The sequence below is a fragment of the Thermobia domestica genome, chromosome 14, assembly GCF_964235325.1.
Source record: "Thermobia domestica chromosome 14, izTheDome1.hap1.1, whole genome shotgun sequence".
Taxonomy (NCBI): Eukaryota; Metazoa; Arthropoda; class Insecta; order Zygentoma; family Lepismatidae; genus Thermobia; species Thermobia domestica.
Genome location: NC_137467.1, coordinates 72,788,385 through 72,813,494, shown reverse-complemented (window position 1 = coordinate 72,813,494; position 25,110 = coordinate 72,788,385). Strand labels below are relative to the sequence as shown.

The following is a 25,110-nucleotide window of genomic DNA, read 5'->3' as shown; positions in this document are numbered from 1 at the left end:
CATGAAAATAAGAAATATTTGTGACTAATAGTGAATAGTGAAGGTTAGAAATGAAACAGGAGTAATTGTAGGTGAGATATATGAAAGTAAGTACAGGTAAGCTGTAATACAACGTTGAAAACAGATTCATGGGGTTTTATCCAGGGCCGCCATCTGCGGCAGTTTAGCCCTCTTTACCTTTATTTTATTCTTTTAAGATTTGTATGAAAAATCTGACAGTTTTTGAATTAAAGCAAAAGTTACCACGAAAATGTTAATTATCATATGTAAAGAGAACCAACAAATTTTCGAGAATAAAAGAGAATTAAACTTTTGCTTTTTAAAACTCAACCAGAACAAACACAATAACTGCAACAGTTTCTGAGTTAAACATTTTTGGGATTAAAAATACGTTCGAGGGACATATATGCAGGAAAAAATGGAAAAAAATATTTCTCGTAGCAAATAGAACAAACAAACAAAACTCTCAATAAACATGCTAATTCGAAACATAATTAGTATTCAACTTACAGACATGAAATTTTCAAACCAGGAAACAGATGATAAACTGTGGTTAAAAGCTAAAAGAAAAGAGTAACATCCGTTGAATACGTTCGCGGATTCTCACACAGGAAAACTATTAATCAATGGGTTTAAATTAATTTTCAATGACGCATTTAGATTTTTAAAACTGGCATTCTTCAATCTTTTAAAACATACAGTAAGTGGTATCACTATATGAACTGACATGATGTATACAGAGTGTTTCAGAACAACATCGACAACGTTTGGAAGGTGATTCCTGACATCAAGATAAGACAAAAGGTATAGACCAACTTGGGCGTACAAACGCTTCCTTTCAAGGTTATAGGCTGCCGAAAATACGAACTTCAAAGGTTCATTGTTTCACAGGACAGGACGTTTGGGCGCGAGGTACATAGTATAAATCACAATTTACGACATATAAAGTAAGCTAGGCACTGAAAACTAAGCGCGAATCAAGATATATCTATCTTTAACTCACCTCATTTATGTATCTATTTTCTATCTCTATCTTATTTATTCATCTAAATTAAATAGTTTAATGCGTTTGTAGCATTTGTTGCCTAACCTCGTCATGAATTGAATTTTCGCTTGTTCACGCTTCTTGTACTTCAACATGTTGATCTAATTTTTGTATTATATAAGGAAGCTAGGAAATGAAGGAATCAGACGAACTGTTAATTTTATTAATGTTAATTAAAACATATTGATTTAATTTTTGTATTTTTTTTTAAAAAAAAGTCAATAATTACATACTTATGAATATTAAAATTTGTTTTCTTTCGTTTTACGTTTGCCAAACTCTTCTCTTCTTTAAGTCCAATAAAGAACTACCAATAAAAGATTTCCGCGCACTCGAGTTCAGGGAAGATGTTAATATAAAGTGTCTTAAGACATTGAGTGTAGGACAGTATGCCGTATTTCTGGTATCACTTTTTTTTTTAAAAAAAAAATAACATTTCAATATAAAAATCAAAACTTAACACTCTTTTATTTTCGTCCCATGGTAAGCATTTAATCTGCATTAAAGAAAGTGGCGAAAGGAAAAAAAGAACGATTTCGAAGTGAAAAATAATAGTTACGTGTACATATATTGACCATTTAGCCACTAAAAATGTATCTGACATTCGCACTGATTACATAACTACAGTAGTAGGCCTGCTATAAGTTCTTTAATGGAATAGGCTCACTACGTATGTAATGTAGTCAATAGTGTCTAGTCTGGTCTACTTACTTTACGCTTGAAAAGTTATCAAATAAAAAACACATTTAACTTTGGTTGAAACTTAAAAAAAAAAAATTACAAAATTTACTTTACAAAATTTAATTGTTAAGTTTTTAGAATTTTGAAATTTCAGTAAGTAAAACAAAATCCAGTATAATTCAAGGACTTCCACTACAGTAGACACCTTGCGATATCTTGATTCGAACTTAGTATTCAGCGCCTAACATAACGACTTTTTAATTTAACTCGCGCCCAAACGTCCAGTGCCTAAAGGATGGGGCCCAAACGTCACGTACCGTTGTTTCAAAACTATGGAACCTACCGCAGTCAGGTCAAGATTTTACTTAGGAACTAATATGTGCGCTATCCAAAATTACATGTTTCAGAATCCTAAAGTATTCACGCAACGATTTTTATAGTGGGAGTTTGGCTACTGGTATATAATTTGAAGTAATTACCAACTGCCTCCATAAAAATTGTTGTGGAAGTACCGCAGAATTCTGAAACTTGGATATTTGTATGGGGCACATACTAGTTAACTAATTGAAGTCTTGACCTGACTACGGTAGATCCCATAGATTTGAAACAATGGACCTTCTAAGTTCATTTTTTCATGTTTTCGGCAGCCTATAACTCCGAAAGGAAGCATTTGTGCACCCAGGTTGGTCTATACTTTTTGACTTATCTGGTGTCAGAAATAACCTCCCAAATGTTGTACTCCACTTAAGCACCTGTATTAATAATTCGTATATGTTTGGATATTATTGATGTTTATCAGTAAGTGATAAATGAGGAATATTTACACTATGTAACTCTACTAATTAATGCAAATCTTCCTTAATTATCATGCACTGATCATGATGACAAGCAGTCATCGAAACGTACGCGAGTAAATTAATAATACAGGTGATTAAGTGGGGTTCAAGGTTATTATCACATTAATACAGTGATTTTACTCAATATTCATTTTAAATCACTTACAAAAAGCCAAATGTACACTAAAGGTTAGGATGAATAAAATGCATCATTCAACTAGTGGTACGCCATTATCTACTACATCAATTATTATTGATTTTAGAAAGGCACACGACTCGATTAGGAGGGAAACACTGTATAACATTCTTACAGAATTCGGAATACCGAAAAAGCTAGTTAGATTAATTACGATATGTTTAAATAAAAACCCAAAATAAAGTTCGAGTACGAAAATTGTCCACAAGCTTCCACGTCGAGAATGGTCTGAAACAAAAAGATGCATTGTCGCCATTATTATTCAACTTTGTTCTGGAATACGCTATAAGGAAAATCAAAGAGAGCAACCAGGGCCTAGAGCTGAATGGTATTTTACCAGGTTATGGCGTATGCTGATTATGTAAATCTGAAGGGGATGATAGGAGAACAACAGAAAGAAATGCAGAGGCCTTATTAAACGCTTGCAGCGACATAGGTTTAGAAATAAATGGACAGAAAACTAAATACATAGAAGTTCGCCAGGATCGTAATAACGCAAATTATGCATGCGTTAAAATATCAAATAATATTTTCGACAAAGTGGTTACTCTCAAATATCTAGGGTCAATATTAACAGAGAAAAATCATATCAACGAAGAAATTAAATGTCGACTGAAAGTAGGGAATTCATGTTATTATTCAGTTCAAAATATTTTGCCGTCGCGAATTCTGTCGAGGAATTTGAAGCTTAAAATGTATAAAATGATAATTATGCTTGTTGCGCTGTATGGTTGCGAAACATGGTCACTTATTCTTAGGGAAAAACGCAGACTGAAAATATGTGAGAATAAAATTCTGAGACGAATATTCAGGTCCAAGAGGAACGGGAATGGGGAAACTTCGTAAAGAAGAACTGCGTAATTCTTAGGGTCATCAAGTCTAGGAGGGTTAGGTGAGCAGATCATGTAGCCAAAATGGAAGAAAGTAGGAACGCTTTTTAAGTTCTAACTGGAAATTCAATCGGAAAACGTCCATTAGGTAGACTTAGGCGAAGAAGAGAGGACAGTATTAAGATGAATCTCGCAGAAATAGGAATACGAACTTGAAACTGGATCCAGTTACCTAAGGACAAAAGTCAATGGCGAGCTTCTGTGAATGCGCCATTGAACTTCCGGGTTCCATAGGTCATAGAGAGTTAGTTGGTTAGTAGTACGCCATTCTACATCTGAGCCATCTCCACTGATCTAGTGACAGGCACGCATGCCTTTGGTGTACAGAATTCCCGATTCGATTTCCGGTGAGATAGCTTTGAAATTTGAACGTATTAGGATGGTTCGGTTGGTTGAGTTGGAATTTCCCGTCCCGTTCAGCAGCGAGGCTATAAGCGACGTAGACCTACAGTTTAACTTAGTATCCCTATCACATGAGCTCCCACCGAGAACAGAACCCAGGTTTCCCGCGCCAACGACGCGTATGCTAACCACATAACCGTGAGGGAGCTCTAGGTGGTCCGGAGTTCCACCGTAACTGAAGATTTACGTCTCATTTAACCTCGGTGCTGAAAAGGTTCGCTGAATTCCAACGGACTATTTTTCATCTGATCAAAACCGTGAAACAGTAAAGATAGGCTTGTTGTATCATAGGATATGATGTAAGTTTGAAGTAGAAATTTCAAAGCTGCCAAGGAAGACAAGAGGACTTATTGTACGGAGATTTCAAAAATAAATGTATCAGAAATAAGGTTTTCGAAATTTTAAATATAGAAAACAAACTCGCAACAGGAGATGTTTGATACCAGCAGTAATAGAAATGGTGCTGGTGCATTTCCAGAGAGGAAGGAAACATTCAATTACGGTAAAAGACACGGAGGCACAAGGTAAGTCACTTTCCTTATGCGTCAATTTCGTTCTTTAAATGAATTTTCTGAAGAAAAACTCTGGACTTTCAGCCAATATTGAATTCAGTCCTTTCAACCCACAAAAAAGTTGTGATGCTTGGTGGAACTACTGAAAAAAACTTATTCGAAAACTTACTCCTCTTAACATATGATGAATCTAAACTAGAATTATGTAGTTTCTGTCCTACACTTACATTATCTGTGCTAATGAATCGAATCAATATGATGACAGAGAAAGATGATGACCAGCAAATATGGTATATGAATAGTTACCTAACTATTTACTTTATCGTTGCCTGAAGAAAAAGACCGATTAATCTTTGAAATATTGAAGATGATTATTCACTAATATCTGTCTGTCTTCCGGGAGAACACGGAGGTTAAAAATATGAGTATATACGGCATATATATTAGTTTGTTAATAAATGGCGGAGCTAGTCGATCACTTTTAACTAATACTTATTTAAAGAAGCTGACGCATTTGTAATACTATTTTAATAAGTGGTAGTGTGAACCTACCTTATTTATTGCGTCTTTAAGGGTTTCCCTATATGGTGTTCAGCCATACTTTCTGTGTGACTCTTACAACAGGTTAACTCTCTACATTAATATTTAAACACTTTTAATATTTAAACAAAACATATTGCTTTTGGTTCAAGAGTTCTAACATTGCAAAATCGAACTACTGCAACCATGATTGTGGGGGGTAAAAAATTCTTTTTTTTTTTTTTTATTCTGATGAGAACGAAACTTTTAATTTACATATCCAGGGTGGATTGCTAAGATATGTCTAAACTTCAGCTGTTGATTCCTCTAAGAACATACAACACAGAAGTTTGTATGAATACATACGTGATACTGCAACGCTCTGGACATATACAGGGATTTTGAGAATAAGCGCACTAGATGACAGGACACTTATCGTGCCGAAAACATTACGATCATCGTTCAGATGGTAGTCACTTTGAACATTTCATCTAATAATGTTGTGTCCAGTGTGGGACTATGTCCCTCTCCCTTTTCTCTCAAGAGGCGTGCATCTTCTCAAGGTTGCAATAATTGAATATTGCTCTTAGTAGCTATGGCCACCATTCCATCTGCCTCTTAACTACGCCTACGGTTCACTGATAACTGTTTCCAGCCTATCAATGTGTGTGTGTGTGTGTGTGTGTGACGTTCATCGATTATGTGTCCACCCCTGATATCGCAGGTTCGAAGATATATACAAGGTGAAACGTAGGACACGGCACACAACACAGGATATAAAAGTAAAACTGGTCAGATCATCGGTGAAGTTAAGAGACAAACAGATACGCTGTAAACAGTCACCAACGGAGTTAGCGGGTTAGGTGGAATGATGACAACGCCCACTAGGAGCTACAATTAATTACTGTTACCTTACAAGTGATACACGCCTTTCGGGAGCGAGCAGGGACAGAATTCCACATTGAGCATAACATTACTAGAAAAATTGGCCACTTTCTGAACAATGACCGTTATGTTTCGTGCACGATAGGCGTCCCGTCACCTAGTGAGTATATTCTCTAACAATCTGCAAATCTCCAGAACGGTAAGATCACGTATACATTCTTATAGAATTTTTTGTTGCGTGTACTTACAGAAATCACCTGCTGAAGTTTGGACTTTACTTTACCGATCCGCCCTGTATATGGTTACTATGGAATCGACATATCATACCACACTTCAGATTCCGATTGTCATGCTTCTCATTTGTTAAGTTTATTTTTCCACAGGTGTATAGATAGGTCTTCCTTATAAGATTTTTTTTTTTTTTTGCTTATAAAATATGCATCTAATTTACACTATGTCAACATGCAAACGAAAGTTCAATACAAGGATGAAACTAATATACTACTACTGATTAGGAAAATTCCTGATACTGTTTTGTGCACAAATTATGTTCTCATGTCAAATTTTCTTCTTTCTTTCTGAAACTATACGAAGATGATTAAAAATATCTTCTACTGAGGCCAATAGCTGCTTTATTGTTACCTGCTTATTTAAACGTGTAAACGCATGATGCCAAGATGGTGCACTATTTTCTTCTATCCCTACTTCGAAAACAAAGTTCTTTCCTCACTTTGTCTTATATCAGTTTTTCTCACGTATACCAATATCCAGACTTACTTTAGCTTTATTTGTTTTAGTACAGAAATATTCATAACCCTACTATCCTATTTTTAAAGTAGAGTTTTAAGAGATCTGCTGATTTGTTTATTCTTATTATAAACTAGAAAGCTAAATTAAATTTTGACGCAGTAGATGTGTTTGACAAATTGGAAAATCACCACACTCTATCAGGAAAAACTAACCTCATCTTCGCAGTAAACAGGTCCGTATTAATAACAGAGAAGATATATATATTGACCTGTCATTAATAACCCTAGAGAATGGCATCATTGATGGTCGAATTAATAGAAGAAAATGGGATCGATAAAGTTAGTATGGTGGTCTGTACCAGTAATGTTAAAATTATTCGAATTATTATTTCTTATACAGGGTGTCTACTAAAATTTCAAAATGAAATTTCGTGACTTTTTCGTGACCTTTTCTTTACCAAATCACACAATTTCCTAACATTCTCAAGAGCGAATTTGGGTGCAAATTAGGCCGAATTTTCATCCATGCGATAGAAACGTACTTTGCTAGCGATTTGGTAGCGTCTAAAGCCGACCATAGACATTTTTGGTGGTGAATTTTGACGTTTTATAAAACAAAATTTTCCAATCGGTACTTACATTTGTACAGTTAAAAAAACAATCGTGACTCAAAAGCTAAATTTCGTGACTTTTTCGTGACTTTCGTGACCGAGACACCCTGTTATACCAATAACTGTTCGAATAACAAATGTTATTTGAATATTCAAAGAATCCATTTTTCGGATTTACTCTTAACAAAGTTACAGTAAAAAAATTTTAAGACGACCACTTAAAATTCTACGTAAAATCAGCCGTCTAGAGAAGAAGTTTTCTTAAAGAGACTTCAATGATTAACCAAGCAATTGCCAATCAGCGTGTAAGGCTCAAACAACGGGGACGGAGTGGCTGGGTACTGAATTATAGGATCTGTCAATCTTCCTGTTATTTCTATTGCAGAATAATTCTATTTTGCGAGTCGAAGAAGTGTTCGAGGATTTGAAGGGATCTTATTACTCAACAGAAAAAGATACATACAAATAATATATATCTATTACCTTTAAATACCTCATATTTTCACTTTTCTTAGAATGCTTTTAGAAGGTGAAAGATAAAAATAATTATGCACAAGGAGCATCAAGAGTATCTAAGGTCATTATTTACTGTAATCTTCTCTTGAGAGTTCATTAGAATTATAGATATAACAGTAAGCTAAAGGTAATATTTCGTTATATTGAAATCAATAAAAGTCTATAATAACACTATCCATGGCTTTGGATTGGATATTGTAACAAATGCTGTCTATAGTGTTTATTATGTAGTGTCTGATGAAGGATATGGTAGGTATCCGAAACTGTAACACATTATAGTTTAAAATACAGTATGTATTGAGGCCTCGGTCAGTATTTCTTTTGTTTCAATAAAACGACATGAACATTTTTGTTAAAAAAATATATAAATAAATAAACAAAAGCAAATCTGCAAGTGAATACTACTACTTTTCTGTTGTAAGACCTTCGCTTCAGGTAAAAACTACTTTGTAAAATTAAAGAGAAGTAAATGGTCAGTTTTTTAGATTTATTTTTAGAAGCAAAACAACTTAGAAATAAATACTTTGAAAAATAAAGTTTCTGCCTCATTCTTGTCTTCATGATCTATCATTCATAAAGACATTCAGATTTTTAGCTATTTTGTTTACACACACACTATTCTACGATTTATATATTTAGCATCAATTTACTAGAAGAGCCTCAACTTTTTATTATTACTTGCAGATCTGGTAACCCATTGCAAATAAGAATTTAATCTGGTGCCGACGTACTAAGAAGAAAAGCTGTGTTGTTTCTAGTTAAAGTTCTCCGCATGCATTTTCACCAAAACCATGCAAAAACTCCTCAGACCGATCATATTTTGAAGGTTAACTTACCCTCTAACTGAATTGGTTCCTCGAACTTCCGTTGAGGCTTTAAAGTCCGATCAACAGTTGGTGGAAGAGGACTAACTTGTATTGCACCTAAAGGACCAGGAGATGGTTCACTGGAGTTCGATTCTTTGCGACCTGGCTTTAATTCACGGTTCACTACAGGAGGATCACTATCCTTTCTTTCATGCATTGGCACTTTATATGGACTAGGGAGATTCGAGTAAACAACCGTTGGTGAAGACACTGAGCTTGTTTCGGATTTCGGTGAATTCGGTTCTCCTTCTGTAGTGTCCGGAAGATCTCCAGGAGTCATTGAGCTATTGTTGGTAGTATGAAAGTCGTACCTAAATATTACGCCATTCAGACTCGGTGCTGCGTTTGTGTAGCAATGTCGTCCAGTTTTGACGTCTGACATGCCTTGTTGATGGGACCTTGGGATGTCATACATCTCATCCAGCACATGCGTGTTGCTCACTTTCGTCGGAGTTTTCACAACACAATCATGAGGTGATTGTGGAAAAGAGTCACAATCTGATACCGGTTCGCAATTAGCCGACACTACCGTCTCTGTACTTGGTTGTTCGTTTTCATTTACACCTTCACTTCCAGTATGAGCTGATGATGGTACACTTTCTGAGGATTTTTTTGCACTGCCTGAGTCAGAAATCTGCGAAACGTTTTCTACATTTAAATAATTATGCGACGGCATTTCCATTAAATGTAACGGCTTTGGGGGTCGAGGTGGGGGAGGAGCAACAGCAGATGTTGAGGATATCGGTGCGTTTGGTGAGCTTGCACTACTTTCCTCTGATATGTGTCTCCTTTGTTTCTTGTGCACATTATCAGCAGCACAGGAATCGGTAATATTAACTTTAGCAAACTGTTTAGATATGGTTACACTTTCCAATTCAGAGATTTCTGAGCTATCTGATGGCCGTCCAACCAAACGACAGTCTCCATCTGAGGTTGAGTCTCTTGGATATGTGTTCCAGTTCACTGAAGGAAGAGTAGCGCCTGTCCACTCGTCGTCAGTAAAGACACTTTCACCATCCGTAGTTGGACTATGAAGAGGAGAAACATCTCCCAGATTTTGACCGTCATCTGGCATGTTTTCTAAATCAGGAGGATGCAACTTCCTCGGTTTGTCATAAAACTCACCGCCAAGACTCGAAAATTGCACACTATATTTCGGAGGTGGATGTGGTAAGGTTAAATGTCCTCTTGCATTATTTCTTAAGCTAGTTCTAGGTACAGAATCCACACTATAGTTTAACTGCCTATTGCCCCACGGAAAATTGCTTCTCATTGTCATATTCGATCCATAAAAGTCACTTTCTATATTGCGTAGTGAAGAAAATCTATCGCTACCAAACAGACCATTCGAGGTCAAAGGTCTACCGGAAACGCATTCACTAATAGGTATATATGGTCCAGATACACTAGGAGAAACAGGAGGTGACTCGCCTATGGTTCCTAAACTAGAAGATCCTGCACCGGATATTTGATTTCCGGCTTCAATGCTTCCGACTACTTCTTCCGTTGGTGGCATGTTACCGTAATCTGAAACAAAAAGATCAGAGATTGTCAAAAAAATGTATGTGTATACACAGTTTAACAAAAGAAAGCTATATTGTGTGTTAGTTCCAAACTTACAAGTAGGTATGTGCATCATTATAAGGAATATGTATATCGCAGTTAGAACAGAAAACATGTTAAAATATATTAGTTGATATACATAGTACATTACTAAATAAACAATACTTTCTGGGAGAAAAAAAACTCCCAATTAATATTGGAAATGAACACCACAAAAATAATATTAATGAAGGAGGAAACAACCGATTTTTAAACACACCAGATCCTCTGTAGATGTGAATTCTATAACACACAAATAATGAAAAAATGACTGACTGCACCCGGACTCGAAACCGGATCTCCGGTATACCGTGCTGATGCGTTAACTACTACGTCAAGCAGTCCGCTTCCCAGAACAGCCACTCACTCTCACTTTCGAGGTTGGTGCTCTCCACTCGAACCACATGGGTTGTACTACAGACCACTGTTGTGATTGGACAATCCCTGTGTCAATATACCGAGCACCTATGGTGGTTTTTCACTCTTTGTATGTTATAGAATTCACATCTGCAGAGGACCTCGTATGTTAAAAAATCGTTTGCTTTTTAATTCATTAATATCTATATGAAATTACAACCGTCTTAGGTGCTCAGTATATGGACACAAAAATTGTCCAAGCACAGTAGTGTCCTGTGGTACAACTAACGTGGTCCGAGTAGGGAGCATCAACCTCGAGAGTAAGAGGCTGTTCTGGGAAGCGAACTAGATGGTGTAGTGGTTAACGCATTGGCACGATATGCCGAAGGTCCCGGGTTCGAGTCCCGGTCCAGTCAGTCACTTTTTCACTTTTTGTGTGTTACCATATGAGGTTCTTGTCGAAAACTTTTTAATCTCAAACATGTCACTTGCTCAGCCTGATGTCAACTATCGACTGATGTATATATATCAACTTTAAGACATTATTTTAGTTAAACAGAGATTAAAGTTTACGAGACGAGTTAATGATAAATTTGGGCTATATCTCCTTAATCCTACAATGCGCCGTCATCTTGCTACATAATGAATATCTTGATGATAGTGTACTTCAGTATCAATTTCATCTTGATAGGTTGGGTGTTTCCCCTCACAGAATTAATTTTCATGATTACAAACAAATTAGTTTTTCTATATTTTCTCGAAAATTACGTGTAAGCTTTCACAGTCACCCATATCATCTTACTCTCATGTTTCAACATTCTTCTCTTCATCGTTAAACGCTAATAACATTGAGAAATTATGAAGATAACAATTTTACCTAGATAACACATAAGTTCACAGGTTCGAAAGACTGAGGAAGAAGGTCCAGACGATCTATAATTTGAATTAAGCGAAGACAATTCAAAAAACTAATGAAAGGTGTAGAGAATATGGACAAAGAAAGAAAAGAGAAAAGGTACAGGATTATGTAATGAAAGGGAGTAGAAGGATAAACAGGATTCAGTGAAGGAAGGGATGATAACAGGATGCAGTTACAGTGCATTCAGAGGACTAGGTTCACGGCAAAATATGAAATACATTATAAAAGAGAATGAAGAAAATAAACAGGGTTGAGATCTGTGGATGACTGATAGCTGGTGGGCAGTCAACGGTATTTGGTTGGATATGATATAATTCCTGATGGTTAATAAATTTAAATTACCCTATTTCCAAGAGTAAATAATTAAGTATATATACGTAAAGTGATATCTAGTGCAATTAAATCATAAGGATAGAGAAAATAACAAAAGAAAAAAAATCATATTTTATATAAGACATATTAATAATTTTTATTCTAATGTGAAAAGGAAATAATTCAAGCGAACAGTGTTATTTTGTATGGTCTTGAAATTAGATAAGGAAAATATATTTATTTCCAAAATATATATATTTCGTAGATTTGGTGATGGCTATCTAAATGACGAGAAAATAAATTTTAAAATTACTTTATAGTTAATTAGTTTCCAGATAAAAGCCTGAATATGGTCACGTACCAACTTTAGTCATTAGAAAATAATAATAATAATAATAATAATAATAATAATAATAATAATAATAATAATAATAATAATAATTGTTCAATATAGTGTAAATTGTTCAATATAAAAAGGTGCGAAATATACTAAGGAACTATCCTGGCTCGAACAGTAAACCATAGTCAACTCAGAGGAAACGTTCCGAAGCATCAGGCAAAGGCAATATAGGAAGAAACAACATAATTGGTGGTACTGAGACGGTCTTTTTCCTGGATAAGTTGTGTTTCTTTTTATGTATACTAAAGACTATTACTACTGAAACCAACGCTTAATGTTTGGTCTCTCACGTAATTGCACAGAAAGCTTACTTTCATGTTAACTTGTTCTTTCTCTCCGTAACATCATAGGGTAAGGGGAAAAAACAAGGAATGTCCATGTGTGTGCTTTATCGGGTACTTTGTCCTATCTATTGGTGACTCTTGGTACTATTTGACTGTATATGTAAGCATCCGTAGATGTAAAAATATCCATGTATAAAGGAGCAAAGGTTTTGACTAATCTTATTCTTTTTTACGCGGCTTTCAATATTAAAACGCCGTTTTCTCGAAAATACAGTTTTGTGACATTCCTTCTTTTTTTCCCTTACCCTTCATTTGTTTCATAAACTGGATTCTATAATTATATGTAAATAAAGCTCTGTGTTTTATGGAAAAGAAAAGAAACTATTACAAACACTTGCCTTTAACTTTAGTTTTTCCTGAAATCTTTATGAATTAAGGGCATGCGGTCTCGTCTACATTTTCTACTCTTGCAGTTTTTAACAGTCAAGGTCAAATTAAACTGTTATTTAAACAATAGATAAAGTAATGCGAATGGAACTTTACAACAATAACGCACAATACAAGTTTTCCGCATTTGTACAGTTACTGAAGATGCCCCAAATGGTTGCCGTTAACGGCCAGACACAAATCAGAACGGCGAACAAAACTTGAACAATGTTGGGCAATGTGTTCGCAGTGATTGCTGCAGATACCGCTGTAATTTCTTCACGAAGGTCAATCCCTCCTCCCCTCCCCCGTCTGTCTCACTTGCATTGCTACTATTGTAGAACCCTTCAACGTTGGGTTGTTTTTCGATGTTGATGATACTACAACGTCCTGTCAAGTGTGTTATTGTATGTTTTCGTTTTTAATGTAACAACCTGACGTAGTGACATTGTAAAAAAATATAACTTTATGTTAAGCTGGTAACACTTTAATCTTGTGGTATCAAAAGGTATGTCAGACAATGGGCCTTCTGCCGATATTTGATTGGTACAAAATTTTAGCTTTTTTTGTCCAGTAATTTAGAAGTTACAAGGGCGTATTAAGATAAATCGTTCACTCTGCTATATCTACATATGTATACAGAAGTATTGCTGGATTTGAATTGAATTGAATTGAATTTCTCTTTATTTCAGTGGGCGAGGTTCAGCCGGAGGCTGCTCTGCCACTTACCCCTGGTCATCATTACAAAGAAAAGAAAGAAAAAAAATAAAGATACAAGATACAAATAACAACCTAACATGATACATTCAATAATACTAAGGATAAACAAAACACAGTAAATGTTTAAAATATATATATATACTCATACTGCTAATTCAATTTCATACTGTAGTAAAACTTTCATGTGTGCCAATGCTTCGTCTCTGATCTCTAAATAATAATGTTTGGAGTGATGATTTAAATGAATTATACGGTTTGTCAGTGATTGACTTTGGTAGAGAGTTCCAGATTCTTACTGCCGAAATTGAAAATGCCTTTTCTGTTATTTTTAAAGAATGCCGGGGCATATATATATTATGATTTCTTTATATATATTATGATACAAAATGACATAACGAAAAGCTTACAAGAATTATAATAAATCAAACATATCACATCGAATTCTTGCCGCCACTGCAAAATTAAAGGAAAAAAATGAAGTTACAACTTCCCGCTGGAGAGAACCATAAAATGACACTTGCTTAATTAGACTGTCATTATTTAAGTGGATCCTAACCTTTTATGAATGGCTACACACTTCTTAACGTTCACAATATCGATTGATTGATTGGCATACTTGTTTGATTTTTTATTAATAATAATACAAGTTATCATAGAGTAAGCCTGTAAGTTTCTGTAAAGTACTGTAAATCTCAGTAAATCTAGTACTGAGTATTGTTGCTGCCGCTGAAGCATTTGAGTGGTACAGTCTATTCCAAAACTGACTTTCAGTAAATATTAAATGTTTTATGAACTATAAATTCTGACATTTGCGACACACCCAATGGGATTGTGTATTACATCAGTGAGTCGTGACATCGATTGGAAGCACTGCATTACTTTCTTTGGAATTAGATCCGTGTATCCAATTTCTGCCCGTTTTCATATTCAAGTGAAATTATAACTAATTCTTCCAATTGAGTTTCAGCCATTGTAAGACGTAAATAATATTTAGTTTTGAAAAAATATTCTCGCCGCTTGCAACTGTTACAGTCAGTGACAGTAACAGACACTTTAGGCTACTTGCAACATTAAGAGCAAAGTTATTTTCAGCAAAAAACGAACAACTTCTGTTACGTTGAATCGACTGTCTGTTCTTGTTTCAGTTTAGTAGACGATACTTCAATCCACATGTAAGACACCAAATAACTTTTCGGTTTTTCATGTTCATTAATACAAAGGGTGTCCAAAAAGTTTTGCACAGTGGTCTAATTTTTTTATTTGTTGCAGGAGGAGAATGAAATTTTTTGTGAACATACTTGGAACATTTACCTATATAAAGGAAATTGGTATATAAAAGTATTTTCTTTTATTTACAGGTGAGCCATTATGGACCGTGAAGTAGATGTCAGGTTACGACAACGGTCGGTGATGGAGTTCCTATTCAAGACCGGCGATGACTGCCACATCGATTCACAGCAAGTTGCTCCCTGTTCATGGGGAGGACACATTGGATCGCAGCAGTATCCAGCGGTGGTTGCCAAGGTTTAACCTTACAACCTGCCAAGTAACCCCTAAGTTCCTTTGGGGAATACCTTCACACATCTTGCGGGGGTTTGAACATACATTTTTCAATTGAGCAGGTATGACTTCGAGTATCATGTTCTAAACCGCACTCTGTACGTTACGTTGTTTTTGAATTACAGTCCTCTGAAGTTCACTTTCCCACGCTTTCGGCATCTTATATCGCTGAAACTATCCTTCACTGAGCAAAGTTACAAAGGACTTTTTTGTTGGTTGCGGTGTCGGGAATCAGCTCCCGAAGTTTGTTCAAATAGTTTCTTACCACCCTGTATAGAGGAATTTTTGGTAAATGAAAGTACCTTCATAATATCAAATTCTCTGGTTTTAAGTCCAGAGAGGGCTACGACAGGTGAGAATTTTAAATTGGATTGTTGTAATTAACACAATAGTTTCCTTCGCTGATATTTTTGCCTTTCTAGAACGGAGTTGGCTATTTCTGACGTCCAGCAGCTTTCCATTTGCTTTATAAAGATTAATAACGAAAGATTTTTGCTCCCATCAGTGATCAATCCTAGGTTTACATACTTTTAAGTTACGCGTGCAAATCTTTGGGCTACAGTTCTTACGGCTGCTTCTCGCCTGAAGGTCTTCAATGCTCACACACATGGTTAAGTATCCACGTGTTTTCACACCATGCTAGATGCAACCGTGTGTTCTATACCACGTGCTTCAAGTAAACTCGTAATATGACAGCCACGAAAAGGGCATTGTCCACCATCGCCAACATTTGGCAAATGACGCAAAGGCAAGCTGTCAGGAATATTTCTGCATAAAAGGAGACTGGACACCACAGAGAACATCAATCTCGCCCGGTTGATCAAACCAGCAACTCTTTAAGACATCTGGTCATTGAGAGCTACCCTTCCTATACGCTCTAAGAAGCCTGGTCATTGGGCTCCTTTTTACCTCTCTAAGACGATCGATCATTGAGTGGCGCCTAACCAATACTCCCTAAGACGCATGATCATTCGGTACGTGACGTTTGGGCCCCACCATTTGGGCACCGGACGTTTGGGCGCGAAGCCATTTGGACGCCAGACGTTTGGGCGCGAGTTAAATTAAAAAGTCATTATGTTAGGTGCTGAATACTAAGATCGAATCAAGATATCACAAGGTGTCTACTGTAGTGGAAGTCCATGAATTATACTGGATTTTGTTTTACATACTAGAAATACTGGAATTTCAAAATTCTAAAAACTGAATTAACAATTAAATTTTGTAAATTTAAGTTTCAACCAAAGTTAAGTATGCTTTTTATTTGATAAGTTTTCAAGCCAAAGGTAAGTAGACCAGACTAGATATGATTGAGTGCACTACATACATAATGAGCCTATTCCATTAAAAAACTTAAAAGCAGGCCTTCTACTGTAGTTATGCAATAAGTGTGAATGTCAAACATTTCTAGTGGGTAAATGATCAACATATGTACACTTAACTATTATTTTTCACTTTGAAATCGTTCTTTTTTTTCCTTTCGCCACTTTCTTTAATGCAGATTAAATGCTTAACATGGGACGAAAAAAAAAAGAGTGTTAAGTTTTGATTTGTATATTGGAATGTTAATAAAAATTTTTTTTTTTAAAAGTGATACCAGAAATACGGCATACTGTAGTTCCTAAACTCAATGTCTTAGACACCCTGTATTAACATCTTTCCCTCAACTCGATTAGGATTTAGGATTTTTAGATTTCTGGGCTCTCGGCATCTAAGACCATTTAGCCCGTCACGTTTGAGGAAGCACACTATCCGGGGAAAGGGAAGGAAGGAATCGGCCTGGGGCCTATAAATTAGGTACCACCCCGGCATTTGCCTGATGTGAATGAGGAAAACCTCATTCAGGGTGGCTGGCCTGAAAGAGTGCGTTACACTTTTTCGACCGAGTGCCCCCACCGGAAATCGAACCCGGGACCGCTCGCACCGAAGACGAGAGAGTTAGCGACTACGCCACGCGGGGCCACTTCCCTCAACTCGAGTGCGCGGAAATCTTTTATTGGACTTAAGGAAGAGAAGAGTTTGGCAAACGTAATACGAATATTCATAAGTATGTAATTATTAACTTTTTTTTAAAAAAATCCAAAAATTAAATCAATATGTTTTAATTAACATTAACAAAATTATTAACAGTTCATCTGATTTCTTCCTTTCCTAGCTTTCTTATATAATACAAAAATTAGATCAACATGTTGAAGTACAAGAATCGTGTACAAGCGAAAAATCAATTCATGACGAGGTTAGGCAACAAACGCCACAAACGCATTAAACTATTTAATTTAGATGAATAAATAAGATAGAGATAGAAAATAGATACATAAATGAGGTGAGATAAAGATAGATATATCTTGATTCGCGCTTAGTTTTCAGTGCCTAGCTTACTTTATATGTCGTAAATTGGGATTTTTACTATGTACCTCGCACCCAAACGTCCTGTCCCAGCTCTATCTTAACCCTCCTATAGCCTTGGGGTCAATATGATCCCAAGGAACATATAATTCTTAAATAGTTTCTTTGCATTTTGTTTTCGGTCACTGATTATTTTAGTATTTCTCGACCCAGTCTACTTCTTTACATAGAACAAAAATTAAAAGTTAATTATTTTAAATAACGTTGTTAAATAAAAAAGGTAATACATCAGACCTTCAAGTCACATTGACCCCAATGTCTAATATATATTTCCTATTATTATATTTTACTTTTGCACGATATTTGTGATTAATCATTATTTTTGTATTCCTCGACCTAGTCTAGTTCTTCATATAATCCAAATATTAAAAGTTAATTATTTTAAGTAACGTTGTTAAATAAAATGGTAACATATCAGACCTTGGGGTCATATTGACCCCAATGTCTAATATTATAATTTTCCTATTATTCATTATTAATATTACAACTATTATTATTATTATTATTATTATTATTATTATTATTATTATTATTATTATTATTATTATTATTATTATTATTATTATTATTATTATTAAGCTACCTCAAGACACTAAATTAACTATCATTTAGTCTTCGTGATTGCATGTCCTTATAAGAAATTAAATAATTGAGGTCAAATAGACCCCAAGGACGGGCGTGTGGTAGGTTTGAAGGGCCGTAGGAGGGTTAGAAGGCAGAAAACTTTACAGTATACATCGTAGCAGAATATTTGCACCAAATTTTGAATTTCCATGCGCTACGTCCCTTTTAACTTCCTCGTCTTCATGTTATCTTGTCAATAGTTACTAATGGACACAAGGAGACGCATATCTACTACTGTAAATAAAAATTCTAAGCAAGACTGAAGTCAGTTTGATCACATGTGTTCCGTTTGGATTTTACGTAATCTATCACAATCTTTATGTTTTATTGTTTACTGTTTTGAAATATCTGATTCTGGAAAAGACAGTCCAAAAATGTTTAATTCTATAGTGCAGTAACAAGTGGTTTATCTCTACCTATATTTGGCATTTAACTCCTTCTACTCACTAAACCAATTTTGGTGATTTTTGGCAAATGAGTAAATCCTGATCTAACTTAGGTTTTTAGCGTTTTCGGCAAGGGGAGAGAAGGGGTCAGGGAGGTAACAAATAATAATAATAATAATAATAATAATAATAATAATAATAATAATAATAATAATAATAATAATAATAATAATAATAATAATAATAAAAACTCGCAAACAACTGTTATTCGTGTCCAATCTATAGTTTCTGGGGTCGCTGAAATGAATAGTAATCATCTCAATGCCGTTTAAGTCCAAATGCAAGTCCCATTGGTATGGAAAGTGAAGAGTAGGGTGGGACCGGAGTGACAAGTAAAAATAATCAAAAAACTATCGATATTAGTGTCCAATCTATAGTTTTCGATTTGCTGAGATGTATAGTGACAATTCCAATGCCGTTTAAGTCCAAATTCATCCCCCATGTGGGGAAAAGGGCTTTCAAGTACTTTGTATAAAGCTATTGTGCCGTGCGAAGAACGAACACTTAACCTACTAGTTTCTATTTACAAATTCTTACTACACACACACACAAAGTATTTCTTGGGTATTGAATGGTTCCAGTAATTCCAACGCCATCAGTTTACAGTGTCTTCATTGTTACTGGTTTCCTCCTTCAGTTATGCTCTATTTTAATAACAGTACAATTCTACCTTTTTTTTTCTCTTGTGAATCAGCATTTGCATTTAGCAGAAACAAAGTTCATCATATCAAGGCTACTTTTTAACGTTGAAATTAAGGTCAGTGTCAAACACGTGTAAATCACGTGGCAATTTATAGACAGATTAAATGTACAAAGTACCAGGTTCCATCTTTCTTTTTTCATCGGAATTTTCTTCAAAAGTTACGAAGGATGGTAATTTCGAACTAGAACACTTTGGCTATTAAGAGTCTTGAATTTAGCACAGTGTGGTGGGTTCGTTACTAAAATAGCTACTATTAGGTATGCAATACTTGCAAATTTTGAGCGAATTGATCGAACTTTGCTAAGTATTCATAGAATTTTTAGTGTATCAATTGTTTTCGCAAACGAACATATCAAATAGTTGAACTTGGCATATCATGCCTCATTCACATGCCTTAATCATCCGTCTCTCTTAGCCTAAAAGGGTATAATCGTGGGACGTTAAACCGAAAGATCATTTCATTTTCATCTCATTAATAAAAGTCATTGTAAAATTAAAGTTTTTGTGCTGTCCCACTGAGAATCGAAACTCAGGACCACGTGCACATGAACCCAATGACACACAGCTACGTGCATAAATACACATTACTTACATTCTTCGTCCTGAGAATACGCCTTCAAGCCACAAACATGACAGATATAGTCCACCCATTTGTTCATCTCTTCTTCCGACTCAGCTGCCAAATAATATGTTCTTTTAGGAGTCTTGATGTCGAACATGTGTTGGTACTTTTGCTTACGGTTTTCGAAACGAAGACCAGCATCGACCTACAACAAAACCAATCAACGTTATTTACAGAATGCAAGGAACACTCATTTATAATATACTGGATTAAATTTGAATAAAGTATTACTTACGATATTTTATAACACCGTATCCTAAGGTTATTAATATGTAAGAAGGTAATAACTCAAATAAAGAGAAATCAGGCGATTTCAAATTGCAAACTTATGAAGATTTCATTGTAAGCTATGTTGAAATATACCAACAATCATTATCAACACAAAATACTACACCTGGTAAATCAGTGTCCCTTCTACTCTTTAAAAAATGCATTAGTTACCATCTTAATCAATCTCAGACACGTGACAGTTAAATCTCTTAATAGCAAACCGTAAAAAATATGAAAGAATAGTTACACGGACGTATCGAAGGAAACTGACGAGAGAAGAGTGTGATGTTACTCAGAGATAATTACATCCAATTCGGCGTAGGTGTTGGTAATGGGAATAGAAAAGAACATGTGGAAGCATTCGGAATCAGAAATAATGGCCCTACAGAGCTACAGTTTTGGAAAAGTATGGCTTCTCAATCAGATATTGGTGGGACGGAGGCTTTGCTCGCTGTTGCGGCCAATGAAGAAGTTAAATAAAGTAGAATAAATAATAATAATAAAAAAAAAATAAAAAAATAAAAAGAAGCTGAACAGAAAATGCGCCAATGTCCGCCCCAAAACTGATCACTTTAATAATTCCTTCTAGTTGTTCGGAAAATTAATAACCGAAGTCTGTCTTAACTAACGTATTTCCCCTTGATATCACTTACACTTACAACTGTCCATTTGGACACAGATCCTTACAGTGATTCACACATGTGTACTATGTACGATTGACTCACGGTCATCGACGTCCCAAAAAACTACGTTCTCGTCTTTATCTCCTACAGCAGGCCGTGCACATACCTATCCACTTAAACACCAATACTGTTCTCTGAACTGTTTTGTTTATAATGCAATAGTTCCACAACACGAGTTGAAAGTCTGACATCACAAACTGCACAAGTGTGCTCTTCCAGATCTGTTTATGCCTCCTTACCAGAAATCAATTAGCACCTTGATGGCTGAGTAAGCCTCAACGTTCCATTGACCAGTTTAGAAAATACAAGTCGCAGATCCGAGCTTCGTCTTCGACATCGTATTTCTGTGTATGCATTTTCTTTATTTTCTTAATATCATTTCATTAGGCTAACTAGTGATGCATACCCAATCGACAAGAGATAAGGTGGATAATGGCAAGCGCAGTTGATACATTTAGTATCCCGGCATTCGTTGGTGGGAATGAGGGTGGGCACTGACGCATTTTCTGTTCAGCTCATTTTTTCTGTATTCATTCTACTTTATTTAACTTCTTCTGCATTGGCCGCAACAGCGAGCAAAGGCTCCGTCCCATCAATATCTGACTGACAGGCCATAATTCTCCAGAATTGTAGGGCCCATTATTTCTGATTCCGAACGCCTACGAAATGAATGCTTCCACATGTTCTTTTAGTTATATAGAGTTTTATATATTGTTATATTTTATAGTTTATTTTTTATGTCTATATATATTTTTATTTTGCTGTATTTATAATCAGTTGTATGTAGTATAGTCTGTTATTTATATCTAATAGGCATCAGAGGAAGATTAAGAGAAAGTTTTAAGTCAATTGGTCAAGTATAAACAACAGGTGTGTCTGGAAAAGATAAACACAGGTGGGAGGGTAATCAAGTCAGGGCAGGTGGCCGAAAGATGACGCCCGGGGAAGTACGACCCAGGTGGCTTCCCAAGGACTTTCACTTTTAGTATAAATATCTACGCTCTAAGATATCTCTTTCAGTTAGTGTCTGACGAAGACAACATTAAGTTGTCGAAACCGTTACACTGTAATTTAGTTTTTAATAAACAAGTGTATATACTCTGGTCAGAAGTGTTTTTTTATTTCTTTAGTGAGTTCCAGAGTCGTGATGGGTAGAGTTGCATGTTCTTTTCTATTTCCATTACCTACTTCTATGTCAAATTTGGTGCAATTATCTCTGAGTGACATCACACCCTTTCCTCGTGAGTTGAGATCTCAACTTGTTAAATACACTGTGCTGGTCAGAGATTCTCATGTAAGTACCTTCTCAACTACAATGTCTTTGATTATTCATGATTCTATCTCTAGCCCGTATTAATTATTCTCCGAGTGATTTGAATCGACTGATAGGAAAGCTAAATGGTATATTTCATCTTATGTTAAAATAGTGTAAGACTGAGTCAGTGACGTTTACGATGTATAGCACAGATGGATGTAGTTCCTCAATTATTAACAATTTACTAAATTATGATTCATTCAACTACGCTATACAGTATTATAGTGGGATATATATATTAAAAAACATTTTGAGCTGTGAACAAATCGGACAACGAGCATTTTTGTGAGCGATTTTTACGTTTGGATAACGAACACTCACAGAACAAACGCACGAAGAAGCAACGATGTATGTAGTACCACTTGTAGAACTGTATTTTGCTGTCATCTATCCAGTAAACGATGTCTCAAATGAGACTTGGGCAGATGTGTACATAACTTTTTCGTATACTATTGATTTATGTTCTCTGGATTTTTGTTAACTGCTTTTCTGAACTGCTTATTTTAATTAGTTTTCTTTTGTCTATAGAACTAATTAATTAAATTCCCATAAAAATCTACGGTAATCGATGGTCGGTCATCGAATAAGTCTTTAAACAAATTGTGTTCGTTAACAGATCACCCACTGTATTTCTTACACTCATCTCTATGGTCCCCGAGATCAGATATTTGTGGATAAATAGCTGCGACATATTTTAAAGACTAATCGCTTTTCTTGTTTCTCTGGCAGAAACAGATTGCGAATTTTACATGTTACTACATTTTTCTCTCATTTTAAATTTATTAAAATTTCTTGAAAGAAAATTAACGGAACTGACAAGGTTCGATATTTCCATCTAGCTAGTTTATGAACACAAATTATCTTTAAGTGCACCTTTAGAAATAGCAGCCTTCCACACACCTCGAACATTCTACTGTATATAGAATCTGTTGATTAAATTAGTTCGTAGTTACATTGATATAAGTCAACATACTGAAAATTACATGGAAATTTTTCTTTCTCATCCACAGGCATATCTCAAGTTGCATAGGAATTTAGGGCTTTTCACCAGCAGCGGTGATATCGTAATACGAATCATGAACAGTAAACCTAACTGAAACGCGTAAGATACTACAGGGAAAATATAAACAAATCAACAAACGATAGTAAACTTGAATTATAACACAAAACTGAAAATATTAAGTATGATTATAAATACATTAGTGCTTTACTAAATTTAATGCACTACAAACGGAGAAATCTCTCTTAAACCAAAAACTGGCATGTTACTGTCCTTTTTTGCTGCTGTTGTAAGGGCTCAGAGGACATGGTGGGGGAGTACGGCTGCTCACAGTATGCACACCCAAGACGCTATCGATGTGAAACACAAGTCCACAAATATTAACATGCTAGCTAACTCTATGGCTGGCAATCTGTTTTTTTTCTTGCAATCTTTAATTCTACTTGCGGATGCTAAAAAGAAGTTAAGAATTAACGTGCATAAGCATTCACTTTCTTACATGTAACAGTGACCTGTATAATTATTATTTTGATACATAAGGGAGAAAGAGTATCTCTTTAGATAATAACTTTCCAGGTATTTCTAGTAGGATGGATCGCAATAAATGTCGTTTTTGCTCTATTGACTTTAAATGGGCAGAACAAGATCATGCGCAGGGAGTCATTTAGCAAAGTAAAGGTAATCGGTTTCGACTGTATTTCGCTACCTCCTGGACAAATGCTCGTTGCCATGTCAGCACCACTCAAGCAGTTTTCATTAGAGAAACTCGTGTACCCCAAGCATGCACCTTTTCCAAGTTACTGAAGCGTTGGCTTTTGCAAGAAGAAGGCGATCGACCGAAACAATTTGTAGTCGGAGAGTAAGGTCAGGGCTAGGTGCGAAAGATACAAGCAAAGAATTTCTGTAGAATCCTCTTACATTAAATGGCAAGGAGCATTGTTAACTTGGAGCAGGATGCATTCTTGCCACGTTAAAGCCGGGTGTTTCTGACAGAGAACTCAGTACATTCAGTCTAGTTGTTCAGCACAGAGGATGGTGTCCACTGCAAGCCCATCCAGAGTGAGTTCCACGCACAGAGATTCATTATAGTTCCATTACTAACGAACCACATTGCCTTCATGTCAAGGCGTCCTCCTCACATTACCGGACCAACTTCCTGTCCTGATCGGAACAATTGGTTTCTGTTGTCTGGAATCGCACCTAAACCTACTTTCCATTTAAATAAAATATACTGGCCTTTTTTTTTTTTTTTTTTTTTTTTTGTATTCTTAAGGTAATAAAATCCTATATTTCAAACACTTTACCGAGTATAAGAGCCATACAGATTTTTACATATATATACCGTCACAAAAAATAGCACCATTCAGAACAATCGCAAAGGTTTCATTATATTTGCTATTTAAATTAGCCATTCCGTGACAGATATACTGGTATCTACTTGGTGTTTCCAACAACCTTTAGGTTTGGGGAGGATCAGAACAGTATTTTGCGTTACAGTAGTTTAGATGCTCTCCGTTTGGCGTCTCGAGAGTGGTTGAGACTTAAAATGCTTGTTCTGTTTGCTTTTCTGGAGCAATGTAAAGCAGGGACGTAAGGGGGGGGGGGGGCACCGGGCTCCCCAAATCTTGGTGTGGCCTCCTAAAATTGATTTTATCCGACAATAAATGGAAAAGTTATCCACAGCAAACTGCTTCTAAGAGAAGGTTATTTTAAAAACCACTTCCAAGCTATTCCTTACACGTTAAGTGAATAGTAA

General features: G+C 35.6%; 1 protein-coding gene across 2 annotated transcripts in view; it reads right to left on the bottom strand.

Annotated features, from left to right (window-relative positions):
* dos (daughter of sevenless) overlaps positions 1-25,110 on the bottom strand; it is a 48,400-nt gene that overhangs the window by 12,788 nt on the left and 10,502 nt on the right. For both annotated transcript variants that reach the window (XM_081738049.1, XM_081738050.1), the window contains exons 3-4: positions 20,057-20,231; positions 8,679-10,235 (exon numbers count right to left, since the gene is read on the bottom strand). In XM_081738049.1, the coding sequence (XP_081594175.1) occupies positions 8,679-10,235; positions 20,057-20,231 (1,732 nt within the window). The remainder of the gene's footprint in view (positions 1-8,678; positions 10,236-20,056; positions 20,232-25,110) is intronic.